This window comes from Jatropha curcas, chromosome 10, assembly GCF_041381405.1.
Source record: "Jatropha curcas cultivar XTBG-Jc1 chromosome 10, XTBG_Jcur_1.0, whole genome shotgun sequence".
Classification (NCBI taxonomy): Eukaryota; Viridiplantae; Streptophyta; class Magnoliopsida; order Malpighiales; family Euphorbiaceae; genus Jatropha; species Jatropha curcas.
The window spans coordinates 2423745-2450996 of NC_143160.1; the positions used below are offsets into that span (position 1 = coordinate 2423745).

The 27252-nt window shown below is 34.4% G+C and overlaps 4 protein-coding genes across 16 annotated transcripts; 2 read left to right on the plus strand and 2 right to left on the minus strand.

The window, feature by feature from the left end:
- Positions 1-246: 246 nt before the first annotated feature.
- SLK2 (SEUSS-like 2) lies at positions 247-7855 on the minus strand. Of its 4 annotated transcripts, none has more exons than XM_012234918.4 (11): positions 7711-7850; positions 7484-7585; positions 5750-6732; positions 5471-5602; positions 5147-5195; positions 3603-3817; positions 3455-3523; positions 2703-2803; positions 2365-2458; positions 2195-2264; positions 247-1475 (listed from the first exon to the last, which is right to left on the minus strand). In XM_012234918.4, exons 3-11 carry the CDS (start codon positions 6677-6679, stop codon positions 571-573), a joined length of 2565 nt encoding a protein of 854 aa, XP_012090308.1. In that variant the 5' UTR covers positions 6680-6732; positions 7484-7585; positions 7711-7850; the 3' UTR covers positions 247-570. The 4 variants fall into 4 exon arrangements, with proteins under 4 accessions (XP_012090308.1, XP_012090307.1, XP_012090306.1 ...); XM_012234917.4 differs by having other exon boundaries at positions 5750-7018; XM_012234916.4 differs by lacking the exon at positions 7484-7585 and having other exon boundaries at positions 5750-7018; positions 7711-7855.
- A 2903-nt stretch (positions 7856-10758) lies between these two features.
- On the plus strand, positions 10759-16493 carry HCF208 (chaperone (DUF2930)). Of its 8 annotated transcripts, none has more exons than XR_016322996.1 (10): positions 10762-10976; positions 11074-11189; positions 11267-11338; positions 11817-11960; positions 12441-12594; positions 13194-13511; positions 14562-15211; positions 15649-15811; positions 15907-15957; positions 16104-16493. XR_016322996.1 is itself a non-coding variant. In XM_037636729.2 (6 exons), the coding sequence occupies exons 1-6, from the start codon at positions 10811-10813 to the stop codon at positions 13409-13411; spliced, it is 870 nt and encodes a 289-aa protein (XP_037492657.1). In that variant the 5' UTR covers positions 10762-10810; the 3' UTR covers positions 13412-13708. The 8 variants fall into 8 exon arrangements, 1 of the variants encoding a protein (XP_037492657.1); XR_016322995.1 differs by having other exon boundaries at positions 15649-15704; XR_005177426.2 differs by lacking the exon at positions 14562-15211 and having other exon boundaries at positions 15649-15704; positions 16104-16257; positions 16337-16493.
- Positions 14638-17735, minus strand: CRR1 (Dihydrodipicolinate reductase, bacterial/plant). The gene is made up of 10 exons (XM_012234920.4): positions 17142-17735; positions 16926-17048; positions 16682-16756; positions 16523-16588; positions 16311-16406; positions 16061-16177; positions 15615-15707; positions 15267-15368; positions 15080-15166; positions 14638-14978 (listed from the first exon to the last, which is right to left on the minus strand). The coding sequence occupies exons 1-10, from the start codon at positions 17250-17252 to the stop codon at positions 14946-14948; spliced, it is 903 nt and encodes a 300-aa protein (XP_012090310.1). The 5' UTR covers positions 17253-17735; the 3' UTR covers positions 14638-14945.
- A 5538-nt stretch (positions 17736-23273) lies between these two features.
- On the plus strand, positions 23274-25523 carry BAG1 (BCL-2-associated athanogene 1). 3 transcript variants are annotated; one of them, XM_012234925.4, is made up of 5 exons: positions 23274-23471; positions 23608-24252; positions 24340-24596; positions 24691-24837; positions 24920-25523. In XM_012234925.4, the coding sequence occupies exons 2-5, from the start codon at positions 24012-24014 to the stop codon at positions 25268-25270; spliced, it is 996 nt and encodes a 331-aa protein (XP_012090315.1). In that variant the 5' UTR covers positions 23274-23471; positions 23608-24011; the 3' UTR covers positions 25271-25523. The 3 variants fall into 3 exon arrangements, with proteins under 3 accessions (XP_012090315.1, XP_012090317.1, XP_089571744.1); XM_012234927.4 differs by having other exon boundaries at positions 23618-24252; XM_089715618.1 differs by having other exon boundaries at positions 23274-24252.
- The last annotated feature ends 1729 nt before the right edge of the window (positions 25524-27252 follow it).

The window sequence follows — 27252 nt, forward strand, 5'->3', positions numbered from 1 at the left end:
TCAAAAAAAAAAAAAAAGAAAAAAAAAAAGAAAAAGGTCAGGTTCACACACTTAACTCGTTACTTTAATTAAGATGTCACTAAATTTCTAACATTGAAACTCAGTCGCACGGTTTACAAGAATAAAAAAAAAAATGCGATTCACTTGACTGGCGTTAAAAATCAAAGATCGAATGTCGCTCGAGCAGCAGGTAATGAACGAAGCAGAACTTAAACCATATGGAGTCCACCACAGAAAAATACCACATTGCAAAACTCGGTAAAATATCATATTAACTGTCCAAGTTTTAGTCTCCAATAGATTACACTTGCAAGACTTGACAGAAACTCTCAGAGAAGAGGTGAGAAGAAAGAAACAAAAACAGAGAGAGAGAGAGAGAGAGAGAGAGAGAGAGAAAAAAAGCTAACTTTAGCCTATAGAAATACAAGTGCCACCATGATGTCACAACAAATTCGAAAATTAGAAAAGCAAGGAGAGGGTGGGGCAAAGCAGCTATTTAATACTCTGTACAAATATCTATGGCCAAACATTCACTCAATGACAGGGAATGACTAGGCCATACCATGTTAGTCATGCCTTCCAACCATAACCAATGTTATCGTCAAGGTCACTGTTAAAAAAGCCATTTTCAGTGAACTCGTGTGCAATATCTGGAACAATATCGTCCTGCAAATGGAGATTCTGATGCAAATCTGGCCCTTTATGGTTAAAACCGCCGTTGCCACCAGCTGTAGAAGAGTCGCTGTTTGAAGCAGCTTTGAAACTGTTGCTTCTGCTCGGTGCAGTTCCTGCAACACTTCCTGATACAGGAGCAGGGGCAGCAGGTGCTGCCGAAGGGTTGCTTCCAAAACCCATTCCATTCCTTCCCATATTTCCATTCCCATTCTGTCCGGCAAGAGAATGTTGTTGCACTCCTCCACTATTATTAGACATCTCCTGCAGCAGTTGCTGGATCATCTGCTGTTGCAATGCCTGGTTGCCTTGAGAGGCCTGTGGATGGTTTTGCTGCAGTAAGCTATTAGCACTCACCATTCGTTGCTGCAGCTGCTGTGGCTGTTGTGGAGGTATTTGCGGACTTGAAAAGCCACTTGTGGGTAAGTTTTGCATGGATCCTTGTACAAAAGCAGCAGGTCCTTGGAAGTTTGAAGATGGGCTCTGACTAGCATTATTAAAAGACGATGCAGGCTCTTGTTGGAGAGAGCTGGAGTTTGAATTCATTGAGTTTTGCCTCATGAGCAGATTCTGGTAGTTAGTCAGTGCCAACGCAGCCTGTGCTGGACCACTTAAAGCCCCTCGACTAACCATGTGATTGTTATTCATCTGGTTGTTTATGCCAGGGTGTAATGCCATCAACTTATTAAGAGTGTTCCGGTCAGTTGGCAGGCCCTGAACATTGGCTAGCTGCTCCATCTCCTGCATCTTTTGCATCTGGAGCTTGGCCGCTGTGCTTTGCCGAGGATAATTTTTCAAGCCCTCTGCACACAAGGGTTGGAATGAGATCTCCGTGCATGTAAGGTCAAAATCATGTCACTAGTTGCAGCATTAACCAGGCAACGGACACAAGATAGCAATTACAGATCACACAGATCAATTACAAATTTGCCAACAATAAATGAAAACAAGGAAGAGCAATTTGGTTCCACAGTACTGAGTCACATTAGAGAAGATTTACCAAAAACCAAAACAAAAATTGAAGTTGCTTCATTCAGTGGGCAGCATCATAAAGTAAATCTATTTGGATGTCTACATCCTATTAGATCTCCACACACAAACTACCAGGAAAGGTATCACATAAAGTAAAACAAGCAAGCAGCAGCTACAATCTTAGAAAAATTGCCCCAAATTATCCTTATTACATCATAGTGCTCATAAAAAGTAATGATTTCTCAAAAGAAATAATGATTTAGCTGGAGCTAATGAACTTAACATTACTGTCCAATTTGAACTTTATAAGACTGACTTAGTTTGAACTTTCAGCAAAGTAACCGTACTCAAATTTGCACATATTTACTTTGGCAGTAATGCATATATGCAACTTGACCTCTCGTTACAAAAGATTTTGTCCAGAATTTCGCTGCTCCAAAATGAGAACCCATAACATAGGACTGATAAAAAGAATACCATAATCCACCATCATACGGCCAACAGCTAGCATGTAATATGTAACTATGTCACACCAACCATTAGGAATTACCTATTGGCCCAACTTTGTTTTCTCGGCAGAAATCAATCAGATCCTTCATGCTGTTGACGACCTCAGAAATCTATAACAAATTGGAGCGAAAACTTAAAAGAATAATAAATAACATAACAGAAACTTAGTTCTATACTAAAATCCAAATCCAGGAACAGCTCAAATTATACCTGCAAACACCTAACATATCTTTTGGAAAATCCCAAATCATTTAGAGACTGTAACTCTAAAGTCTTGGCAAGTTGCCGTCCAGCAGTCAATACCCTTCAAAAACATTGGATTAGTATTAACAGTTAAACATACTTATACCAGCATAAGCATCCAGCCTGGCAAAAAACGAAGAGAGATTCCAAGGTATTGTTCCAGATCTCTTAGCTGACTAGCTGGAAATCCTTTGAGATACTATTTTCAGAAATATACTCATTATAGAAGGACTACACCAAAAAGAATTGAACAGACACCCATGCAGAGAAGGAAGGGAATGAAGCTGTTGCTCAATTTTACTCACATGCTGCTATTTGTTTGCAAGTCCTGAGAAGAAACCCCATCGGATCCACTTTCAGCGATAGTGCTCTGACATTTTTGAGCAACCTGAACCAACTGATTCACCTGCAAAAGCACAGGGAATTGAGCTTAAAAATATTTATCACAAAATGCTTGAGTTCCAATTTTGCACTCGGTTATTAGGGGGCAAGCATTCAGTTGATAAGTTCAATTTATTTGGATTGCAAAATTTTGAAAGTGAATACTGAACCAAATGGAATTATTATGATAACTGAATTAAAACCTAAACAGAAAATTTTGGTTAAGTTGGTCTCTTCAATTTGGCTTTTTATCAGACTTAAATTTTTCACCAAAAACAAAATGGATATTCAGAAAATTCACAACCCTAAGATCTAATTTACAAACAACAAAAAAACCCACTTTTGCTCTCCCCACCTCCTCTAGAAAGCATTACTGAATGGAGTCGAAGAGAACCATATTTTGTTTCTCCAGAAAATTTACTAGAAAATGCAATTGCATACTAACTAAATTTGGTACATAATAAATGAATTTTACAAACCCGCACAATCCAAAGTTTAACCTCAAATTTTCATATTAGTACCTCAAAAAATTATCCAAGAGACAGTATTTCTAACATTGTTAGTAATGACAGAACCGGATAATTTCTCGCTTTGGTTCTCCAGAGACATAAAAAAAGCTTCCATTTGGAGGACTACAATTACAATGAGATATGAAAATAAAGGTTCAAAATGGTACCTGTGGTGCGACCACCCTTCGTGGGAGAAGTTCTTCATGACGCCGTGCACAAAATTCCCAAGACAAAATCTGATATGCAGAGACAAGCAACTTGTTCAACAAATTGAAAAACTGATGATACAGACAAATCAATAATATCTCTATTGACCTTCAAGTCATTCGTGAATATGATACGAAGCTGACCCTCACGAACAACACGAAGTTGCTCATAAACACTCTCTTGAACTGCTTTTCCGTATTCTAGCATCATTATTCCAGATGGAAATCTACATTCACGTGGCAAGTCTAAAAATAATAGCTCATCAATGACGCCACTGCCAAATTTGATTTCATTGAGTCTAGGAAGTACTTCGAAAGTGGCCTCTGTGAAAATTGCCCCAAAAATTGAACATAATAAATCTCTAGAACAAGAAACTTGAAAAGAAGCCATGAAACTAAAACCGCATGCATGTAAAATGTAATCAAAGCATAAATTTTTGTCTCTTGTTGCTACTTTTCAAATATGTGATGCATTGTTGATAGAGAAAAATTAGATATTTCACATTAAGTTATTATAATATAGTAATACACTCAATGAGATATTGAAAACATCACTCTAACAAAGTGGGAACCGGACAAGCTTAAAAGCATAGATATTAAAAGGATTAGCATATGCAAAAGTTGGTAGAACAAAATTTTAGGTGAAAGTGTAACATTGGTGAAAACATGAAACATTGGGTTATCTTAAATCACTCTACCTCTGTACTTCAGCTAACACTTGGGAGAAATAATAAAATAGAAAATGGAAGAAGATACTTCTTCCCTGTCCATAAATGGCATCCTGTTCATGAATGGCATTAACACTCTCATTTAACAAACAGCAATCTTTTACCAAAAAGAAAAAAAATCATTGATGCAAGACAAGCAGACAAAATAAAGACTATCCAAAGATTTGAGATATAAGAGAAAAATCCATTCTGCAAAGCATATCCAAATTCTTTCCTTTTTCTTCCAAAAGCACAAACAGAAACAGGTAATGGGAAGAGTAAGATCAACAGAAGGAAAGCGCTGACACCATAGCATAAGCATAAGCATAACCACAGACACACACACACACAAGCCAAACTCCATTATAGCTCTAGATCCTTTCAACTTTGAGATCAATTCTTCCTTCAACAACTGAGTGCATAGTTGTCTAAATCACTAGTCAACGCATATGATTTTATGAGTCAAACTCAAGGAACCAATTTATCACATAACAAAAATCAAACCTTTGATAAACTCACATAAAGTTGCTTGAAAAAAGTAAAATCATTTGGACGATTTTATGAACTTACGATCAACCGATTAGTATGCCTTTATCACGTACTAATCACGACATTCACTAATTCAGCTACACAAAACTTATACAAGTTGGATATATTTCCATCAAGTCATGCTAAATTAATTCAAAAACTGGCCAAAGTTTGACATCCTTTCTTCTTATTTTTATCCCCATAGCACACTCAAATTAAAAGAATTTTTTGCACATATTAAGCCTTCTTTAGCTTTTATGAACTCAGAAACCTATTCTTGCACTCTTTAAAATGCAATTGCCACCAGAGTCAAGTAAAAAGCTTTTTGAAAACTTGAAAATCTCAAGAATCACAGTTTAATAGTGATTGTCTTGGCGCAGAAAATTGAATTCTATGCAAACACCAAAAGTTTGCTTACCAAATCCTCTTCCAGATTTAGAGCCACAAATGTCACATTGCCATGCCTCCTGAAAATCAAACAGGAAATAAAATGGGTGAGTTTGAACAAATGCAATGCTGAATATCTGCTACTTGCAAACAAAAAACAGTTTCACCAAGGTATGATTACTAAAGCAGCTCAAGGTATAATTTTCATTATATATCAAATTGCAGCATTGTGAACAAAAAATCCTATGCAAAAAGTACCCAGAACAGTAAAAAAGTTCAATATTATCATATAGAAAAATTATCATCTTATATTGTAAAAATTACAAAAATATACTTAACAGGACAAAGAACTGACCATAGCTGCCTGAGGGAAAACGCCAAGAGCATGATGCCCAACATTATCATATAATGACAAGCACCACCTTTTCTTTGCACGAGGTGTATAGTACTCTGCCACAAATTTCCTCCAATAAGCAGTAGAATTCTCCTGCCCAAATAATTATGCAATGATAGTATTATATGCAAGTATTTAACTTAATCAAAATAGTAATACTTGACTTTCTCTGAAACAAAACAAGTATTTACACCATAGGTATAGGAACATCACAATAGGTGTATAAACATCTGAACTTACAGCTGGCCGCTGTCGCTGATGATACAGATATTGCATCAACCGACGCGCGCAAATACCTCCATCATACGGACGCTTAATGGCAGAGACTGGCTGCATGGCCTGTTGTTGCATTTGCTGCCTCATCTGCATCTGCTGCTGCTGCTGCTGCAAATGGGCTCTTTGCAGTGGCGGCATAGATTGGAAAATTTGTTGCTGCTGCGCCTGCCTCAATCTCTGCTGATGAAGCAAGGTTTGCAAATGCGGACTACGGCCCTGCAATTGCATGGCATCTGGTCTCTGAAGCAGTTGTTGGAAAACTTGCTGCTGCAGAATATCTTCCTGTTTGATATCCAATCTCGGCTTCTTTTGTACTTGCGATAGATTATTAGGGTCCTGTAGGAAAGTTCCAGGAGCTCGGGGCCCCATGGGAAGTGAAGCTTGTGCATTTTGTGATGTGGGCAGGGACGTAGCACTTGAAGTCCCCTGTTGCTGCTGCTGGTTCTGCTGGACTTGCTGTGCACTTGGGTCTTGATGATTGCCCTGCTGAACTACAGAGGACCCATCAACAACTGACGATCCTGAAATGCTTATATTATTGGATGAGAAAGACATGGGAGATGCTGGCAAGCGCATGTATGACTCTGTATTGATGCTCGCACTTCGCTGCAAATGTGGACCTCCTGAAAGTGCTGAATTTGCATCTGTCACCAAGGAACTTGCCCCAACACTTGGTCCAGAGTTTGCCACACTGTTCAAAACCGCAGTATTCATGTCCCCAGAAACCGGACCCAGATTGGGACGCCCAGTTCCAGGAATCGAATTGGATGAGTTACCGAATGATGAAGTCAAGTGTGAGTTAACTACAGCCTGAGACTGCCCATCCCCCTGGAAGAAAATTCCTGAACTTGAGGAAGATTGGGCTAACCCTCCAGCCACACGAGAAGGTGCCATGGCAGGCACTGCCCCCTGGTGGCCAGAGTCTAAGTAGCTCTCCAGAGCCAGGCCTGACCAGTATTTTCAGTTATCAATATGCTCAATCCCCTTAATGTCTCTAAAAATGAACCAAGCAAAAGGATAAAAAAGAAAAACAAAAAGAAAAGAGAGCTCCAAAAGGTATAAAAATACAAATTTCCACACAATAGACACAATTCCTGCTTCACCAGCCAAAGAGAAAGAAAAATCTGATTCCTTGTACAAATAGTGTCACTGATTAAGGAGACCCTTGTTTGGACCAAATGGAGTGCAATATTTTGTGATCTGTTTGAGCTTTCAACAATTTGTTGTAGGGATCTAAGCAACGTTCAATAAACAAAGCAAATAACACCATTAGCTATATTGAAAAACATGCCACAACAGGAAAATAAGGCACTAAAATTTTCAAAATTAACTTCCCTCTTAAGTAAACAAGAAAACTACAGAAGCAGTATCATCAAATCTGTCAATATATGACCCCTAAACATGAGAAAAGCATAATTCCTCAATCATCCCCCCCACCCCCTTCAAAAAAAAAAAAACCCTAATTTTTAGTTAAACCATTTCACTACAACGAGACTAGCTGATAACACAAACCCCAAATTCAAGTACATTAAAGGCCTAACAGCGATGGTATCAAAACTCATGTCATTAACAACTAATCAAGTTTGCCCTCAGGTTAATCACGCGCATTGAAAATCACAGAGTGTGACCAAACTCAAATCGAAATCGATACTGTCCAAATTCCCAAATTACAATACCAAGAATAATCAACGGCTTCACCTTAATTCAACACTTGGGTTTGAACTTAAAACTGAAAGATCAACATGTAGGCAAGCCGAGAAAATCCATATAGAGAATACCATTAACTGAAACACCGAGTTTCTGGCCCAAAGAGAGAGATCAAAATTTAACGCTTGAACCAACCAAAAAAGAAAAAACTAAAAGGAAAAGTAAAAGGAACTCAAAATAATTTTCAAAAATAATTAAAATGAAGCGAAACTACTAACCTCGAAACAGCGAGCTGGATAAAGCGAAAAAACGTTACTTTTTCTCTCAATTGGGAAACTGAAATCAGGGGAAGAAGAGAGATAGAGGGTTCGAGGACGCCGCTTATATACCTAGCGGGAATTGCAGAGACGGAGTGACCGGCTGCACTTGTAACTAGCCCCTATATCACCGGCTGTTCCCGTTGAAACATGGACACGTGTCCATCGTATCTTAGAGAAACGTAGTCGGTGTTATATCGCGCGGTGGCGAAGCTAGCTCGTCTATGACGTGGCACAGTATCATTGGCTTGTTTGAAGGTCGCTCATGATAGATCGGTAGGTCTCCTGGGACAAATATCGTCTACAGTGAGGTATATCTGAATTCTGCAACAACCGTTTGACACTTCATTACATTGGGGACATCTAAGGTAATTCAGTAAGGAAATTGTGGATATTATAGGCATGAAAATTTTTTAAAAGTGACGTGGCAAGTGTTCCATAGAGCGGTATTGTCCATGTTGAAAATGTGGGTATAGAGCATCAGGGCGTGACGTTCACCTCACCCGCACTGTTAAAGGATATAGACATACGTTCAGATTGATGCTTGTGTTCACGCGCTATAAATAAAATCGTAGCCAAAAGTGTTGCTATATTAATTTATGAAATTTTTAATTAAGGTAAAATAATTATTTAGTCTCTTAACTTAGATCGTAATTATAATTTTTCTATAATGTAATAAATACATTAATTAATCTCTCACCATTACGTCCTTCTGAAAATTTTCTTCCATTAAATGAGGGATTCAATTTTTTTTCTATTATTTAATAAATACAATGATTAGATATGGAAAAAAAACGACTTATTTCAACTCATTTAATAAGAATATAGGATTTGAGAAGAAAACGAAATGCTCCAATCCGTTAATGAGAGTACATGACTTGAGAATGGACAGTCAAAGATATTATTTGTGACGGATATTTACAAAAATAGGTTTTGAGATTTAAATAGTATTTTAAACATGTTTGAGATAAATATAAGTAATGAGATTTTGAATAATGTCAAGTGTGAATATTTAAAGGATAATAATAATTTATGAATGAAAACATTAACTTTAGATAATTATTAATAATAATGCCGGGCATTAACAAATTAAAAGTTGAATTTATAAAATAAAAGTATTATTATACGCAGAGTAATTTATACGATGAAAATAAAGTGATTGACATTGACATTCACATTGACATTGATAGATGATAATCTAGCCACTAATTTCATTGACTATATATTCTGTTTTGGACTACTAAATGACCATGAATTTAACAATCCCATTATACCAATGCTATCCGAACGGTTTATAATAATAATAATAATAATAATAATAATAATAATAATAATAATAATAATAATAATAATAATAATAATAAGTGGCGGAACCGAGTGCCCTAAAAGCCTTTATTTATCTCTTCTCTTGTCCTCTAAGGTTTCATTCTATAAATATTCTTTTTGTTTGGGTGCGTGAGGTCCTTTCAATAATATTAATAAATAATTTAAAAAAAAAAATACCATTGTTGAACACCATTAAACGAACATGGCAATAAATAAGCGTTTATTATTATTATAGTTTATTTTAATTTAATACATTTGGTCCACATGCAATGCAAATGATAGCCTATGCATTTTGACTAATGCATCGCAGCCGTCCGATTAATTCCTAGACTTCCATTCGTGGCAACTATACCTCCATGGGAAATCATTTCATTGATTCAATCGCCCTTTTTTCTTGAGATTACAGTTTTCTTCACTTTCACGTTTGCTAAAAATTCTTAAAATAATAAAAAAAAAAAAGAAATTCATATTAAAAAAAAATCGAAAAGTGGTTCAATAAATATACATATACCGAGTTGAAACTTTTCAGCCAATTACTAAAATATTTGTAATTGACTGTATTTCTTAGAAATTTAGAGAGTATAATAATATGTTTATTTTTTTGAATACGTGGATGTTTTTTATTCTACTAAGGCATAATTTTTTGTTTTTTAATAAGTTTTTATTTTGTCGAATTGTATTTTTTACTTCCAAATATATTCATTTTAAAGCAATTAAATAATAATTTGAATTTATCGTTATTAAAAAGGCATTTTAATAAAGCGTTAGCTATATTAATAATTTTAATTATTTTCTTAATTTTTATATTTTTAAATGCATTCTACCCCATCCTTCCATAGCCACATAGTAAATAATTGGGCTTGGCTTTGGGAACCACACCAACTGATAAAGGAAATTAAGGTGGGTTTAATTGGAGTTTGACTTTTAAATTACTTTATTCCTCTTTTGTTTTTTTTTTTTTTTTTTTTTTGGGAAAGATGTGTATCTAGCTGGTAATAACTGTATGTTTTGACTTTTTGAGTCTGCATAGTTTTATAGATGACTTTTACGCATGTACATAAATTCCCATCAAATTGGCTTCTAATTTACACAGTCTAATTTAATATACCCATCCGTGCATTGTATAGAGATTTAATTTGATTTTCACGTAAATTAAGAAAATTTTATTAATATAATTAAACTATATCCATTTATTAATAATTGTAATATATGCAATTGTCAATATAAATATATATTAATTATGAATATATTAAAAAATGAAGTAATAAATTATATTTTGAAAAAAAGTTAATATGACTGTATTTTAAAACAAGTAAAAAAGAAAGGTGAGTCTATATTGATGAGACAACACAAGTAATATTTTAAATACATTATATTTTAGGTTAGTAGCCCTTTTAAGAAAATCCCAGTCTAATAAAATAAATAAAAAAAAACCATTAATGGATATAGTTTTCATTAACAGTAAATAGTGTCTGAATTGAACTCGATATCAAACTATCTTAAGCATAACAAACCATATTGTAATTTTGAGTGCATATTCAAATGTCCCATATTTAGTTTGCTGCATAGTTTGTAACTCTATGTCGAACCATACTTAGCCCATATATTATAAACGGGCCTTTTTAGTTTGGGCTTGGCCTACTGAGCGACGTGTCTAAAGCAGTCCAAAAATGAAAATCTGCAGCATGTTTATCTCTCCTGAATTTTTCTCAATTCCCAAAGAAGGGAAACGAAAATGAGTGGTCTTTCAATTCACCCTTTAATCCAGTTGAACATCCGTCCAAAGTTTCGCGCCAAAGTCACCAGAAAATCCTTAGTGATAGCTTCTCGGATTGACAATTCTCAAACGAGAGAAAATCAACAGCAGGAACTCAATCTTTCCATTCTTCGCTTCACATTTGGTGAAAACAGAACTTTTTCTTTTCTTTTTTTTTTTCTTTACTGATCAGCTAATTGCTCGCAGAATTAGTTAAATAATAAATCAGTTGGGGATTTTAGGTATACCTGGATTGGACGAATCCTACTTACCCAGATGGATAGGATACGGATTCGGGTCACTTCTATTATTGAACCACTTTCTGGGTTCTAATTCGGCCGCCAGCCCGCCCCAGCTGGTAAGGTGGTTATGTTCTGTGCTCTTTATTTATTTTTTCCTAGTAATTGCGATATTTATATTTTGGTTTTCACGTAGAGAACGGAGGCTTTGGGTATTTCTCTGGCAGCATTCTCCATTGCACTTCCTTTCTTTGGACGATTTCTCAAGGTAATAATTTGTCTAGGTCTGTTTCCCAATTATTGCTGGTATTATTTCTCCATTTAGGATAATAAAGTGTTTGAGTTCGAATAAATTCGGTTAGGGTTTGCAGCTGAGAAAATTTATGACTACGGTGACCGGTGCCCTGGGGATAAGTAGCTGATATATATATTGAATATGGTTTGCTACTCGTTGTGGACTCCATTTCTTGAGGGGCAGTTAGTGTTGCTATTCTATTCATGCCTATACTAGTATTTATTTTAGATAAAATAGCCAATATCTCTTCTACTGTCTTTTATAAGTTACAGTGCAACCCGATGGACATTGTGTAAGGTATCCTTTGTTGTTATGTTATACCACACTGTTGTTATACCCGCAGCCAGGAATTAAATACATGGACCATTGAATTCTATTTAATTCTACATTCGTGAATGGAGAACTGCTTTATATATTATTTGGGGCCCTAATGGAATGCATAATATTACAGGGTGTAAGGCCAATGGATCAGGCAGCTCTTCCTGGAGGTGCTGAGCAGATTTTTCTGATGTCTGAGAATATATTTGATACTCAGAAGGAGGACTTGGCTTGGGCAACCTATGTTTTATTACGAAACACAAACACCATAGCTGTGGTATGTTTCTCTGGTAACCATTATGAAATTGAACTAAACATATGAAAACTATAGGGTGGCTATATTCTATCTTGGAGTTTAATAGGATTTTATTTTATATATTTTTATATAGACTAAAGTCTTGTTTGTTTTGGCTGAATGTTGAATCTGAATTAATAGATTATTGCGCTAAATGATTAAGAAAGGTATGCTATCATTTTATAATTGTATGAGACAGTTTTGTCTTTTAATAAGCGATATAGCTTATTGAATCAACTCTCAAAAGAAGTTTTTTTTATCAGAAAAAATTTTGGCTTGCAAATTTTCAGATAAGCTGCTTATTGGTTCAACTCAAACAAACTTATTCCATTATTGTCTAAATGAATAAGTTGAAAATCCAATAAGCTGTCAATAAGATAAAATAAAAGAATCCTAAATAATAAATACAGTGCTACTTTATTTGTCAAGTTACCAACTTATGACTATTTTCTCAATTCCTAGTTGATATCAATTCAAGGTGGATTATGCGTTCGTGGATACTGGAAAACACCAGATAATTTATCAAAGGCTCAATTACTTGATTGGTTTTTGAAACAGATCGATAGCATTGGTTTGTTTGACTTAAGGGACACCCTCTATTTTCCACAGACTGCAGGTAATATAAGAACCTTTTCACTTTCTAGTATATGTCTGAAGCGGATATCTTATTGTTAGATATATTGGTTAATAATGGACCTGGTAAATTAAATATGTATTGGGGTTACTGCAATTTTCTTTATTCCCAGGCCCAAGCAAGCTTCAAATAAGAAGATTAGCATATCAAGTTTGTATATCAATGGAAATCAAGAAATTGCATAGTTATTCTGATTAATCATATCCATGCCCCAGTGAACTGCTAATTCTCTTTTATTCTCACTGTACCCTGAATGTTGTTCCTTTGCTCCGTGCATTGGCCATTTTGCCTTGCATTTCACTTTAAGGTCATGATATCTGTTGTTGCTTTAGTCTTTATGGTTTATTTGTCAGATAGAGGAACTGACAGCTATTTTATTTTTTTAGACCTCACAAAGAACGGTAAAGACCATCTGCAGTATTCTCATCTTAGTTGACATAACTAAGAAATGTAGTTTACCTGGAAACTTGAGTCTGATCAATATGTTAACTATAACAGAGAAAGTTATCCTTATGAGCTATGATTCTTCTAATGACTTTTCTTATTGTGGATATCATATGATGTCTTGATCATTATATCAGAATCTGGACTGTGGGAGATGCTTCCCAAGGGAACTCGTTCATTATTGGTGGAGCCAGTGCACCAAGCCAGAGCTAAAAGTGCTAATGAGATGGAAAAGATTGAAGGTTTTGTCTTGTTGGCTTCAAGCATGGAGTACGCATATGGTGATAAAGATAGAGCCTGGATAAGGGCAGTGACAAATAAATTTGGAGGTGAAAGCACATGTTCAGACTTGTAACAAATTTATGGCTCAATTTTGAATTATCAGTATCCAGTAAAAGGCTGCTTTGATTATGTGACTGCTTCAAGCATGGCAGTCTCAATGCTTGGTTGTGCAGGTGCTGACTAAAACTTGCTTTTAGTTTTCCTTGTTTAACATACTGAAGTACTGTTGAAATCACTATAGTTCATGAGTAACTCACTTGTTGGAAATTTGTGCTATTTCTTATTTGTTTTCATTATCTTGAAAGTATGTCTGCAAACAAGTGGCATGCATTCATTCCATCAGAAGTGCAAGTGCATTAAGTGTCCTGAAGTCTTTATGTATGAATTTCTACCTCCAGAAAATTTTACAACTCTATTAGGTAATCCCATACTCAAATTCCGTTGGTTTATAAACTCCCAGGCTATCAAAATGGATCCTATAGAAGATTTGGTAAAGTTATCTTTGTTTTTTAGTATATACTCTAAGCTCTGCTGATTAGCTATTATGGGAACTGCTGCTGGAACTTTCATGTCTAAGAAGTTACTACATTTCTGGATAAAGTAATTCAGAGAGCAGGAGATGCTGCAGATTGCAGATAAATTTCGTCCCAAGAACTTGAGTTTTGTGATATTGTTGTTTAAGAATGAAGATATAAAGCATTTGACAGTATCAATGATAAAAACTAAAATTTGGATCTGTAGCCTGATTTTTGGTGGGAGGGATATTTCATTTGGACAATTGAATGCTTAAGCTCTTATAGGCTAAGTTCCCAGCTTTTTTGTATGGAAGGTGCAACAGGAAGTCCATTTGTATCCGTAAAATTTGCTTCCCTCTGTCCCTTTTAGTGAATTTGCTGTTCAATGGTACTATTGGCCAATTAAATTTCAAAATTCAATGTACAAGACATGTCCAAAGATCTCTGATGGTGAAAATCATATGATATAGTCATGAATGTATAAAGAATCTATCGAACTATAATCAGTTTCGTTAAGTAGATCACTTTAGAGATTAGCAGTGGGAATGATGAATGTGTTACAGCTGTATTAATTTGGAACATGGTTAGATTAGATCCTAAATTTATCTTATTAATCCATACTGGATAACATTTAGGAGTTGAATTTCAACTTTGGGCAGGTTATATTTGTATAAGAGTTAAAAATGCAGATTTGTTTGATTGTTGCAGGATGGATATAGATTCCTTAAGATTATATTGCTGAAGTTCAGCACGATTGGCAATTAGACCAATAACAAGAAAGAAATTGCAGAATAGGGCTTTTAAATGCTTTAAACTGCTCTGCCTCTTGGTATGACTTCCCAGAGACAACCCTGCTCTTATTTAACTACTTTCATGACATCTTAAAGGGATCCTTGTTTATATGCAAATTGAACTTCTTCTCCCAAAGATATGTTGAATTACATTTTTGTGGTGAACAACTAAAGCAATGGGCTTGACTTTAAGCATAAGTTACAAAAATCTTCTTTTCTATCTAATGTATCACTGAAGCGTCCTTTGTCAAATATTTGTCTGCACAATGATGTGTTTTCTTCAAAAAGAATATTTGGCTTCTTACAAAAACTTTTCCAAGCCATACACCAGATTCTGCACAAAAACAAGGACAAAAGTAAATTTTACTTCAAGATGGGTTGAAGGCTGAAGCTGGAAGTATCAAGAAAGAGATGAAATATCACACGATTGATTACCTTAAGACGGATGACCTTTCTAATAGCCAAGATTAGGCCAGGCATGAGGCACTGCACATCTGTGATATCATGTTTGATGGAGTAAACCTGTGGTCAATGGCAGTAAAATAGTTGGATTATCATGGTAGAAAGGTATAATTTATCTTAATGCTTTTCAATGTTCAGAAAAGTGAACTGGAAACTGTACCTCTCCTGGGCCAGAGAAGTAAACTGTTGTGCTGGAGGGAAGCCCTGGTAGGACTAAGCTATGCACCCTAACACCATCTTCTCCCAGAACCTGGCCCCTAGCCTTGTAGGATGAAAGCAAAATGAGTCATCAAATTACAATTAAAGTCTAGGGTCTTGAAGTTTTAAATGAGACGAGCTTCCTCAGCACTGCACATTTAAGATTGGGTCCAAATGTGGTTTTCACCTTTTTTGAACCCCACCATGCTTATGGACCAGGAAAAAATATGAGTAGTCTGTATAACTTTTTTTGCATCAATTGTGGCTTACTGGCTATAGTATGATATGGTTATGCGCTGTGCCTGCTTACCAAAACATCTGTTGACGAGTCTTCTCTGTTGTAGATCTGGCCCAGGTTGGAGAGGTTCTTTGCAATTTGGAATGCATCTGCTGATGGAAGGTCCTGTGCACGAAAGATAATTTCATTACATCTAATGCTTTTATTTATCCACAAGGTTTGGATTATCATATTGGAGTATGGACATAATCACGAGCATACAGAGAATAGTAGGGAATAAAAGAAATATTTTTTTTGTATGATTGTCCATTTGCCAGTATATACATAGAGAGCTTGTAAACTCATATATACATTGGTACTGCAGATATCAAAGATGTGAGAGCCTATGCAAGGATATGAGGCCCTTTCTTTGCAGGTTCACTCTCCCTTTTACCTTGTTATGTACTTTTTTTGCATATTTTACAAATGTAACTATAAAAGTCCGAGTGAAATAGGCAACTCTATTTCATGTAACTTACTGCTGCTTGTGCCCTTGATTCCACGATTTCTACATTGTTGTAGTGGAAGGAAGCTGAGATAGCTGCTTGTTGGAGGAGTATAGATCCTATGGATAGAGTTGGTGCAACCAGGCAACCCTGTCATTGGTGCAGCCCAATTGAAGTGTACAAATTGGAAGAATATTTTGGTCTTTGGAAGAACGGAAGTGTTCACACAGGTTAAAAAGAATATAAACGAAAGTTTAACTATAATATCTCACCCTGTGCTCACCATGCTGGCCTTGTCACATAATGCAGATAATGCGGCAATTGTATCTAGTTTAATTCGAGGCACATAGACGATACTTTTCATGCCAAATGCTGTTGCCTATCAGATAATGTAAGAGAAAGTGAACTATCATTAGTAGTTATTAATTGATTATAACGAAATACGAATTTGAAGATGTTTCAGAAATTCATGGCTTCGGTTCAAAGACAGTGAACCTGTTTCACATTGTCATAGACTGTAGAAGGATCAGTGAAATCAATGACTACTCCTGTTTCTTTTGACTGCAGAATTTCATAATTCCAAAAAAAAAGGATTCGATTACTTTTCCTTTATGATGAATATTGATAAGGACAGAGTAATTTCGTTATATTTACCTGAGATATGGAACCTAAAACCATAGTGAGGTCATTTATTATGGGTATTTCCAGTGGCTCTTCCATGTCACAGAGCTACTATGGAAAAAATAGATGGGCGAAAGAAGGAATTAATAGGCTGAACAATCTGGGAACCAAGTAGTCAACAATTACCCAAAACAAAAAAGAAATGGAAGATATCTTCCTCGAATAAAGGACAGAGTGGGTGAAAATGAGAGAAGAAATGAAGACTAGAATAGAAAACCTTTCCAATATCTTCTCCGACAAAATGGGTATCAACTGCACCTGCTACTTCCATTCCTCTAGCTTTACTCACTGCAATAACTGCAGCCCTTCCTATTTCCTTTGCTGCTCCATTTACGACAACCTGTTGCTCACCGGACACACACTTGCAGACTATTGTTTCCCTTTTGAAGTTAATCGCGAAACATGAAGTAAGCGAAGAGTTCTAAATTGTTACCTTGATATTGCTTTGAACAGGCTGAGTTGAGCAGTAGATAAAAGGCTTAGATTTGACTTTCTGAGAACTCCTATTAATTGTAAATTGAAAATAGCAACTTAGGGCTGCCATTGCATGTCATTCAAAGCTTGGGGATTGTGTCTCGGCTGAATATGGTCTACATGCTCAATGTCGATAAGCTTCTTTGTCTAACCAAATGTTTAACCCTTGTTTTTTCTGAGATAAGGTTCTTTACCCTTCGAATTGATAGGAGTTGCTTGGAGGTAATTCTATGATAGGGACTGATGCATGTCAGTATGCGCAGGAGGAGACATGGACAAATGGGACATCAACTCCGGTGGAAAAATGGGAATCTCTAAGATTGTTAATGGGCTTGAACAGGAAAGTAAAAATGGAGCTCCCAACATAGTGACATAGAATCTTTTGTTTGTATATTATCTTTTATATATGTTGAAAGAAAACAGGAGATACATAAAATGTATATGTTGGTCATCCTAGACAAGCTTAATTTTAATGAATGAGCAGAATCTGCATATGATATGATCCTGCGAAGCTCTGATTTTAAAATAATGCGGCAGTTGAGTCCATCATCAATTAGTAGGCTTGACTACCTTTAAATAGTAGAGGGTTAATTAATTTAATATAAGTTATGGTCATTCATTCATTGAAACTTTGTATAATTAACTAATCATTACTTGAAAAAATTTATTTTAATAACTTATTTAAGGACCATACCATAGCTACTATTTACTCTTTACTCTCATATTTAGCCTCATCAAACTTTATAATATATGGGTTAATAATAATCAAAAATAATAAAAATAACAATAATAATAATAATAATAAAGGCAATGGTAGACCACTTATTTGAAAGCCAACTGGCTTAGACTAATGATGGTGTCATTTCTAACATGACATGATACCAACATTATTTTTGTTTTTCTTCCTCAAAATTCTTCACCAATCCCTTTGTCATGCTGTTTGCTTTATAATTATGTCTCCATTTCATAATGGAATATTTCACAAAATTTACAATACGTAAATTTTATTTTTTAATTTAAAAATTTAAAATTTAAAATTATATTTATTAAACATTTCAATTTATAACTAACACATGAAATTATAGTAATAATACAAAGTCGTCGTTTTTTTTGGTTGAATGACAAATAAATATGCGTCGGTTTCGGACACTAGTGGCCATGTGCTGTTCTTGTATGGATTATGGTGCATCATTTTCATGGCTTCTGGCTTTCGGAATCCATTAGTTGGCAAAATTAATTGAAGTGGTAATATAACCATACATCTCATGCAAAATTAATTAATTGATTAATTAGATATTTATGAAAAAATCAATGTAATTAATTAGTGGAAAATAATCACAAATTTTTTCATGGTTCTGGAATTGTAGGTGATGGTTCACATCTTCAAAGTCGTTGAACGTTCATATATTAACTTGTTAGTAGTTGCATTTTCATTTTCGAATGTAATTAACCTTAATTAGCTAATGAAGAAACTAACTAATTAATAAAAAGAGACCTTATAACACCCTGTGGTAGAAGTCAATTGACATTTGGTGACGATGGAGACACCTTATTGTGCGTAACTTGTGACATCAATTGGTGCATTTCTGTTAGGTCAACAATATGAGTGGCTTTGGAGGTCTCAAATTTTTATGATCTGATAGTGATGACAATCTAATTATTTCCCTCCTCCTACAACAACAAATATACACAATCTAATTAATAAAAGATGATGTGCTAGAAATTGGATTTGGTGTTAATTTTCCCATCTCAATTAGCTAATTAAAAAAAATTAGGAGAAACATCATAATTGGAGCATAAAATGTCAAATTGCCAGTGGAAGGCCAAAATCAGATTAGGCAGACATTTGACTTGCAAGATAGTAATACTGGATGTTGCTTGTTAAAGATAATATGCTTAAAATATACAAAAAGAAACCCTAAAAGATGGTGCACTTCTATTTTCATTGTCATCCAGATTAATTAATTAATTAATTTGATCCAAACAATAGGCTAGCTAAAATTAGGAAAATTAATTGCATTGGAGATTGGTCAATTAAGTTTTTAATTCTTTTTCAATTCATCAATTCCTAATTGATTGCTTAGAGAGAGGGCTTTTGCATGGCACCACATACAAGATGTCAAACAAACTACATTGATTTCTTGTTTTGAAAAACTAAAAATAAGTATATTATATATAATTCTTGTTTGGTTCATTGAATATGATGTTATTGTCGGTTCACACACAGAGGCTCCTATCTGGTGGCACACAAATTTTGCTGCTTTTTTTTTTTTTTTTTCTGTAAGTACTATCAATTCAGAGGCAGAGGAAAACCTTTCCTTTTTCCATTTTTTATAACATTCCAAAATGACATTTTCATCCACACGTCTAGTAGTCGGAAAGAATTACTTTCTTTAGAATTAAAGACAGAAATAACGAAAGTATCCTTTTAATTTTACTCTTTCTATATATAACAAGTGATATGCCAAAATATAATACTTTAGAGAAAAAGGATGTCATAAATCTTTTATGATATTATAATTGAAATTACTAATTAAAATTATTATTAAAATAACTCCTCTGCTTATTAATTACGTGATCACGTGGTGGATAAATTGACTACAGTCCCACAGAAATTGTATGAAACCATTGGCATGGCAAAACAATATTTTATGCCCAGTGGTCGGTTTCCTGTTCCTTATCAAACATGCTTTTGTAGCCCAACCTGCTCAAAACCCTATAACTACTTCTTCATTAAAATTAAAATATAATTAACTTCTTTGATTTTCTCTCATTTACTTGTTGTTGTCACTTCATTTTTGTCCCCGTGCTATCTGCTCTCCTACCTCCACGTATATATGCTATATCAATTTTTTTTTTTTTTAACGTGAGAACATATTTATTTCACTGAATATCTAGTATAGAAAATTAGAGATAAAAATCCTTTATTCCACATATTTTTTTAAAAAACATTATAAATAAATAATTTTAAAGTATTAAGAAACAAAAAAAAATTGAGTGCAAAATGCAATGGACAAATGGAAGAATTCTGGAGATAAAGCAATGAGTACAATACAATCCCCACCGCCACTTTTCACTCGTTTATACGCAAATTATAAGTTGCATTATCTTAATCAAACTGCTTATGCACAGAATAAAATCCCAACTATTCCCACGTGGGATGACCTTCTGGTTCTGGACGACTTAGGTATTCCCACGTATAAGTTGTAAAACGTGCCACTCGAACGTGTAGAACTGTCGGTGGCAGGCAATAAAGTCAAGGAGGGAGACAGGGAGAAGTGAAAACTGAAAACCGAAAAGGAGTATTCGAAAGACTGAGCAGGAAAAAAAAAAGGAGCGGTTGAGTTTGGAGAATTGAGGGCCTAGATTTTGGCAAGGCCGATGATGAAACCAATAATAGCCACGTGTAATTTACAGGAGTGTGACGTAAGCAACATTATATGGCAGTAGAACAGTATATTTTTTACTTGGTCTCCACGGAGAGTATTTGACTGACGTGGTCCAAGTTTGGATTTATGATTCTCTTTCTTTTTTACTTTGTGTACTTCGCTACTTTGCAGTTGGTGGCTCGTACTTTGTTTGCAATTACAATTTTGTAGTGGATTTCTGCGAAAGTTCTAGCAACGTTGAGGACTCCAAATGTAATTTTCAATAGTATTCTATGCTTTGCATGATTCCATTATCATTTTAAAAAACATTATACAAAAATTTTTAATTTAATTTGTAGGTTTACTTTATTATTTTTTTAATTGACAAAAATAATTTTCTAGGTGACAAGAAAATTACAAATGGTTTATAAAGTTGCAAGCCAGCATTTGAAGTAGCATTACTTTGCAGGCATGGTTTTTGTCCAAGTATGATGATTGGATTCTCTCTATATATCCTTGACAAATAAAAGCCACTAATTGATGAATACATGCAACTGTGATTTTATGTGGACCAGATGGACAGCAAAAAGAATATGGTCTAAAATCTAAAAATTCAAATATTCATAAATAATAATTTTTGAATGCCACTTACCACACACTCTGCACATATTTGAAAATTATTATAATCACGCAACCAATTACTATAATTTTTACGTACAAAAATTGAAAACACCAAAAAATTATCATTATTGATGTGAAACGATGTACAATATCACTAACATGTGATCAAACAAGATGGATTGACTAACCTTAAGGGTGCCTTTCCATAGTTGGCTCCTCTTCTTTAATGTAATTGACCAAGGCTAGGCTAGGTTTGGCAGTGCTCAAAACAAATGAAAAGAGATTGGGTTTGATAGTTGGCAAGGAACTTGATCTTCCGGGCAGTTGCGATCCAACTCTAATTATGGAAATAAGATGATAGATGATAGAAGGTGCAACTACTGTTCCGTTGCACGAGACAGTGTCATCTACTTGTTTAATGTCTACACTAAAAATTTTTAAATGAGGAAAAATATATAATCAGTCAAAAAATTTATTTATTTTATCAATCATTTTTTGAGATAGAAATTTTTTCTATTGGTCATGAAAACCCAAAATCATCACTTTCAACTTACTTTTTTTCACTATTACAAATTAAAATTTATAATTGTGAGAAACTGATTGAAAAGTTCAAAAAACACCTTTTTTGGATTAATAATATCTCTGTTTTATAAGAAGACCAACCCTAGTTTACAGTTAACGTCAACTAAAATCAGTGATGAAGCCAGAAATTAAAATCAGGATGGGCTAAAAAAAATTTCAAGAGTTAAGATGCAAAATTAAAAAATTTACTATTTTAAAGAGTAAAATAAAAAAATTTTAATATTTTATGGGTAAAATCTTTTAAAAAAAAAAAAATTTAGGGGAGGCAGGATCACCTCTAGACCCCCCCTTAGCTCCATCGTTGACCAAAATTAAATTTCCATCTAATTGAGTATTTTATAATTTTTATGAGCCGTAACATCAAATTGTTAATTAAGCTAATAAAAGTCGGTATTTTGTATTAATAACAAAGGAAATTATAAACCGAAAAAGCAGTCTGCAGGGATTTGTTGACCTTGCACGTGGCACTGATTAATTAAACATTTATGTTAAATAAAAATTTCCATACATATATATTTAAAAAAAAAAAAAAAAAAGTGAATCCCCTACATTGAAAGTGGCACTAGTGCGAACCAAGTGATGGTGAAACGTCACCGGTTTTGTTATTTTTGGTATTGATGCCCGGCAAAGCCAACTTACTGTTTAATTAAAAGCTAACCTCCTTAGTCCTTACCTCGCACGGACACAGCACCGTGCTCGCCACAATAAAATGCCACGTGTCTAATTGTTTCTACCATCAACAACACACAATTAACAAGACAATGATTGGGCTACTATAAATTCCCCTATATCTCCCTGTAATATACACGTGGACTATAGAGGAAAGAACCCCCTATTCGAACTCATGTAGACCGGGATGTGTTTGAACATTAGCTCATAGTTTGGCGAATGGTAAATTACTATATGGTCCCTATAATTTGATAAAGTCACCATATATTTCTTATTTTTTTAAAAAAAAAATATGAATGCATTCCTACTGTATACTTCTACTGGATGATAAGTATTTCTTTTTTGAATTTTATATGTTTTATTGCTAACTGCCCAATAAAAAAAATCAAAATACTTTTTATCTAATGTGTACTTTCTTTTGCTAAAATTCTCCCTCATATGAAAATCGCGAACAATTAATTTTCAATTAAACCCTATAAAAAAAATTCATGCTCCTAAAATTCACGAACCAAAAGAAAATTACATCAAAATTAAGATGTTATTTTATAATTTTCATGTTTTTTATATTAAAGGTTATTTTTATGTTTTAATAGGTATTTAAAAAAAAAGATAATACTAAATAATTGGTCAATTATAGGGATCAATTTGTAATTTATCCTTGGGTGAAAGACCAAAGTTTTCTTTTCCGAGTTTTAACCTTTCAACAGTGGCTTTGGCGGCTTTCGCAGTCTCCCTCTCTCTCTCTCTCTCTCTCTCTCTCTATTTAATTTATTTTTGTTAATCATAAAATAATCTCCAATAATGCATAAATTATGTGTATCAATATATATGTATAAATAGTTCTCAAGCCACAACAACAGCTCAGTTAGCTGTCCACTCGTTTTTATATTCATTTTCAATTTCCTCTCTTTATGTTTTTTTTCTCTTCTTCTACGATATCTCCAGAACAGCAAGTGAGAGAGGGGGAATTATTCCACATTGAAATCCCCATATTCTTAGATTTTGACTCTAAATTGATTTTCCGTGTGCTTTCTTGGGAAAAAATCGGGGTGAGTTTAAGATTTTTATTTTTATTTTTTATTTCTGATTTTGAGGAGAGGAAGAAATTGATATTCTTTTAAGTGTTGAGCCATTTGGTTTTGGATATTTTGGTAGAGATCTGGGATTTACTTTCTCCGTTTGAAGGTTTTGGCAGATTCTCGATTTTCCGGCTGCGTGTCAAACGATTGAGCTCAGTTTTCTTGAATTGCAAGAATTGAAGATTCATTCATTCATTTATGGCTGGAGTTTTTTCTTCTGAGTGACGCCATTGATTCTGTGAAGAAAGAGAAAATAAAAGTAGCAGCTTGTAGACGTCACGCCCTGTCTATCTACGTGGGCTATTGGGTTCGACTCGTGTAATGCTGAGATTGGAGCTTTCTGAAACAGGGTCTCACAGTCTTCCTCTCAAATGGGTATATTTGATTTCTAACACAGATCGTGAAGAATCGCGGTTTCTGGAGATCTGAGGCTTTTTTGACTGAAAAGTGTCATAAATTTTTGTAACCGACACAACCACAAGGGATAGTCAAAAAAGATAAAAAAATAAAATGATGAGAATGAAGACTAAACCGACAGGGCTGTCTACTATGAATGGCAGCTCAAGAGCTGGCGGCGGAGGCGGCGGCAACGAGTCTGGGCACGAGTGGGAGCTTAGACCGGGAGGAATGCTGGTTCAGAAGCGAAACCCGAACTCCGATCGGAGCTCCATCCCTCCACCGACAATAAGAGTTAGGGTTAAGTACGGGTCTGCGTATCACCAAATCAATATTAGCTCCCAAGCTACATTCGGTAAAATTTTAAAATCTCTTTCAGAACTCATTTATTGGCTCTTTTAATTAGATTGAAAATTGTGCTAATTTGTGATTATGGATGCAGGGGAGTTGAAAAAACTGTTGACAGGACCGACAGGACTGCACCATCAAGACCAAAAGCTGATATTCAAAGACAAAGAGAGGGATTCAAATGCATTTCTGGACATTTCTGGAGTGAAAGACAAGTCCAAAATTGTTCTTGTTGAGGACCCGATTAGTCAAGAAAAACGTTTCCTTGAAATGAGAAGAAACGCCAAAATGGAAAAGGCTTCAAAATCCATCTCAGAAATCAGCCTCGAAGTTGATAGGCTCGCCGGCCAGGTATTTCCTTTCCTTATAATGTATTAAAAAAAAAAAAAAAAAAAAAGATTTCCTTTTGTTTTTGGATATTGATATGATGATTAAAATTGGGTAGGTGTCGGCTCTTGAGTCCGTAATTACTAAAGGTGGGAAAGTAGCAGAGAAAGATGTGCTTAATTTGATTGAGTTATTGATGAATCAATTGTTGAAATTGGATGGAATTATGGCCGATGGAGATGCGAAATTACAAAGAAAAATGCAGGTAATTTAATTAATTAACTTCCTTTTCCAAAATTGCAAAATTAACATTTCAATAATTTTACAAAATTTATTTTCTGATAAAGGTGAGAAGAGTTCAAAAATATGTAGAGACTTTAGACATGTTGAAGATGAAGAACTCCATGCCAAATGGCAATGGAAACCACGTACCAATAACGCAGCAGCATCAACAACAAAAGCATAATAATTCAAACGGACAGAAACCCAATCACTATCCTAATGGCCCGAGGCTAATGCCAATAGAAGAAGAGCAAGCACAACACTTGGCTTCTGAACAGCATTCCAAATCAGGCACAGTTGTCGTTACTACGCAGTGGGAAACATTTGATTCTGCACCGCCATTACTACCTGTGCCATCAACTTCTAATAATTCAGACCACCAGCAACCTAAATTCCCATGGGATTTCTTCAATTAGTCTCTATTACGAGTAGCTGTTGTTTCTTTAAAATGTGTGTGGATGTGATTTGGATTTGTCTCCAGTTGGTTTGTCATCTTCTCCATTCTTTGATGTATTTAGATTTGTTAGCAACCCTCTCTGCCAACAATTCAGTTCAGAAATAAATCAATTGGGCTACTGCTATATTATTAACTTGTCATCAAACTGTTCAGTTTGCCATTGTATATGGTTATTGTTTCTGATGAAGTATATGTGTAGTGTAATTAATTAATTGCTCGATTTGATTAAATTTAAGAAACGTGGGTGTTTTTGTTGTTAACGAAACAGTACCAGTAGTGGTTTGGTTGATGATTAATTATTCAACTTTAAATTCTATATACCTTGCTTCCTTTAGGGGCTACAAACTGACAAAAAGGAAGGTGTAATGAATTGGGGATTTTAGGAATTAAGTAAGGAACCCGGCCAATGGCAGAGAGACGAGTCTTACAGTAAAGCCTAGATGGAAATGAATAATGATAACTAGAGATTGATTAGTTTAAGTAAACTAATTAAAAAGAAATATGGTTTATTTTTGTTCTAAATTTGGTAAGTCTACTTCTTTTCGTCACGCTCCTATAATGGCAATGATCGCTAATTGGCTATCACAGACCTGTAACTTTCATAGCCAGTAAGAGCTAAGTATGTTGCATCCAAGTGCCTTTCCATTATCATCCCTGCATCATTGTGCAATGGAGGAGAATTAATTAATTTTAACTAATTCTTCAAATTATAAACAAAGCACTCGCCCTAATCACCTAAAGCCGAAAAGGAGAGGCAATTATCTATTATTATGCCATGGAAAGCAAAGTATAAACTCATTAAGGTATTATTTTAGGAGAAAAACAATAATTCTTAAAAGGATATTAAAATTATTTCATTATTACATGCACCAAAACATTTCACTTCTTAAATATTCTGATAACTATATCTAACTTTAATTAGGATTTTAAAGTGGAATATCAAGTTAAAATCCAATACGATTGTACTAATCTATATATATACATATATTGACCAAAATAGTAATTTTGTTTTTTCAGCAATATTATATAGGAAAATTTTGATTGGAAAAATAAAATAAGAACTAATATTGAAATATACGAATCCTAATAAAATCTATATATATAAACAATAAAAAATATTAAATATAAAAAGTTTAATATTCATTTTATTATTTTTAAATTTGATTTGTTTAAAGAAAAAAAATAATGTTTTAATTGGTTCAAATAAAATTAGAAGTAATTTTGAAGAATAGAAGTCTGGGTGTATAAAATATTAAATAAATAAATAAATACAATAAACCATATAAAATCTAATATTAAAAAGAAAGCCTCAACCTTTGTCTAAATCAAAGAAAGTCTAATTGACAGTACGATGGAGAAAAACGAGCTGATATTTATTTACAAAATTGTTTTAATATAATCATTTAAAGTGAATAACACATGTTTTAATTAATATTATGCAACTATATATTCAAAAATATCAATCATGTGTGATTTGGTGGTATGACGAGTAAGAGATCTTGAGTTCAAGTCATCTCGATTATAAAAATTTTTACTAATTTGGTGAGTAATAGAGATGTTTATTCCTATTGTAAAGTCAGCAGTGTTACTTTAGTCTATTCAACCTTTCAATAAAAAAAAAAAATCAAAAATCAAAAATCGTCTAATTATTTAGATGTAAATGGGTTGGCTTCGGCTGAGTGTAGGGCTGTCCACACACTCCCTAGTAGGCCCAAAGTTCAAACTGGCCCAAACTTGTCGTTATCTTTACTAACCCAACAAAGCAAATACTAAACTGGGCCTTAACACAGTGTTCGGAGAATTAGTCCAAGGCATTGAGAGAGTTAATTATGAAGCCCACAAAATTTCAATAGAAGCCCAACAACAATGCCTATGTAAAATCAAAATGCACTTTGGTCCAAGCAAAGCAAGACGACCGACTAAAATTTCCAATTTACTTTT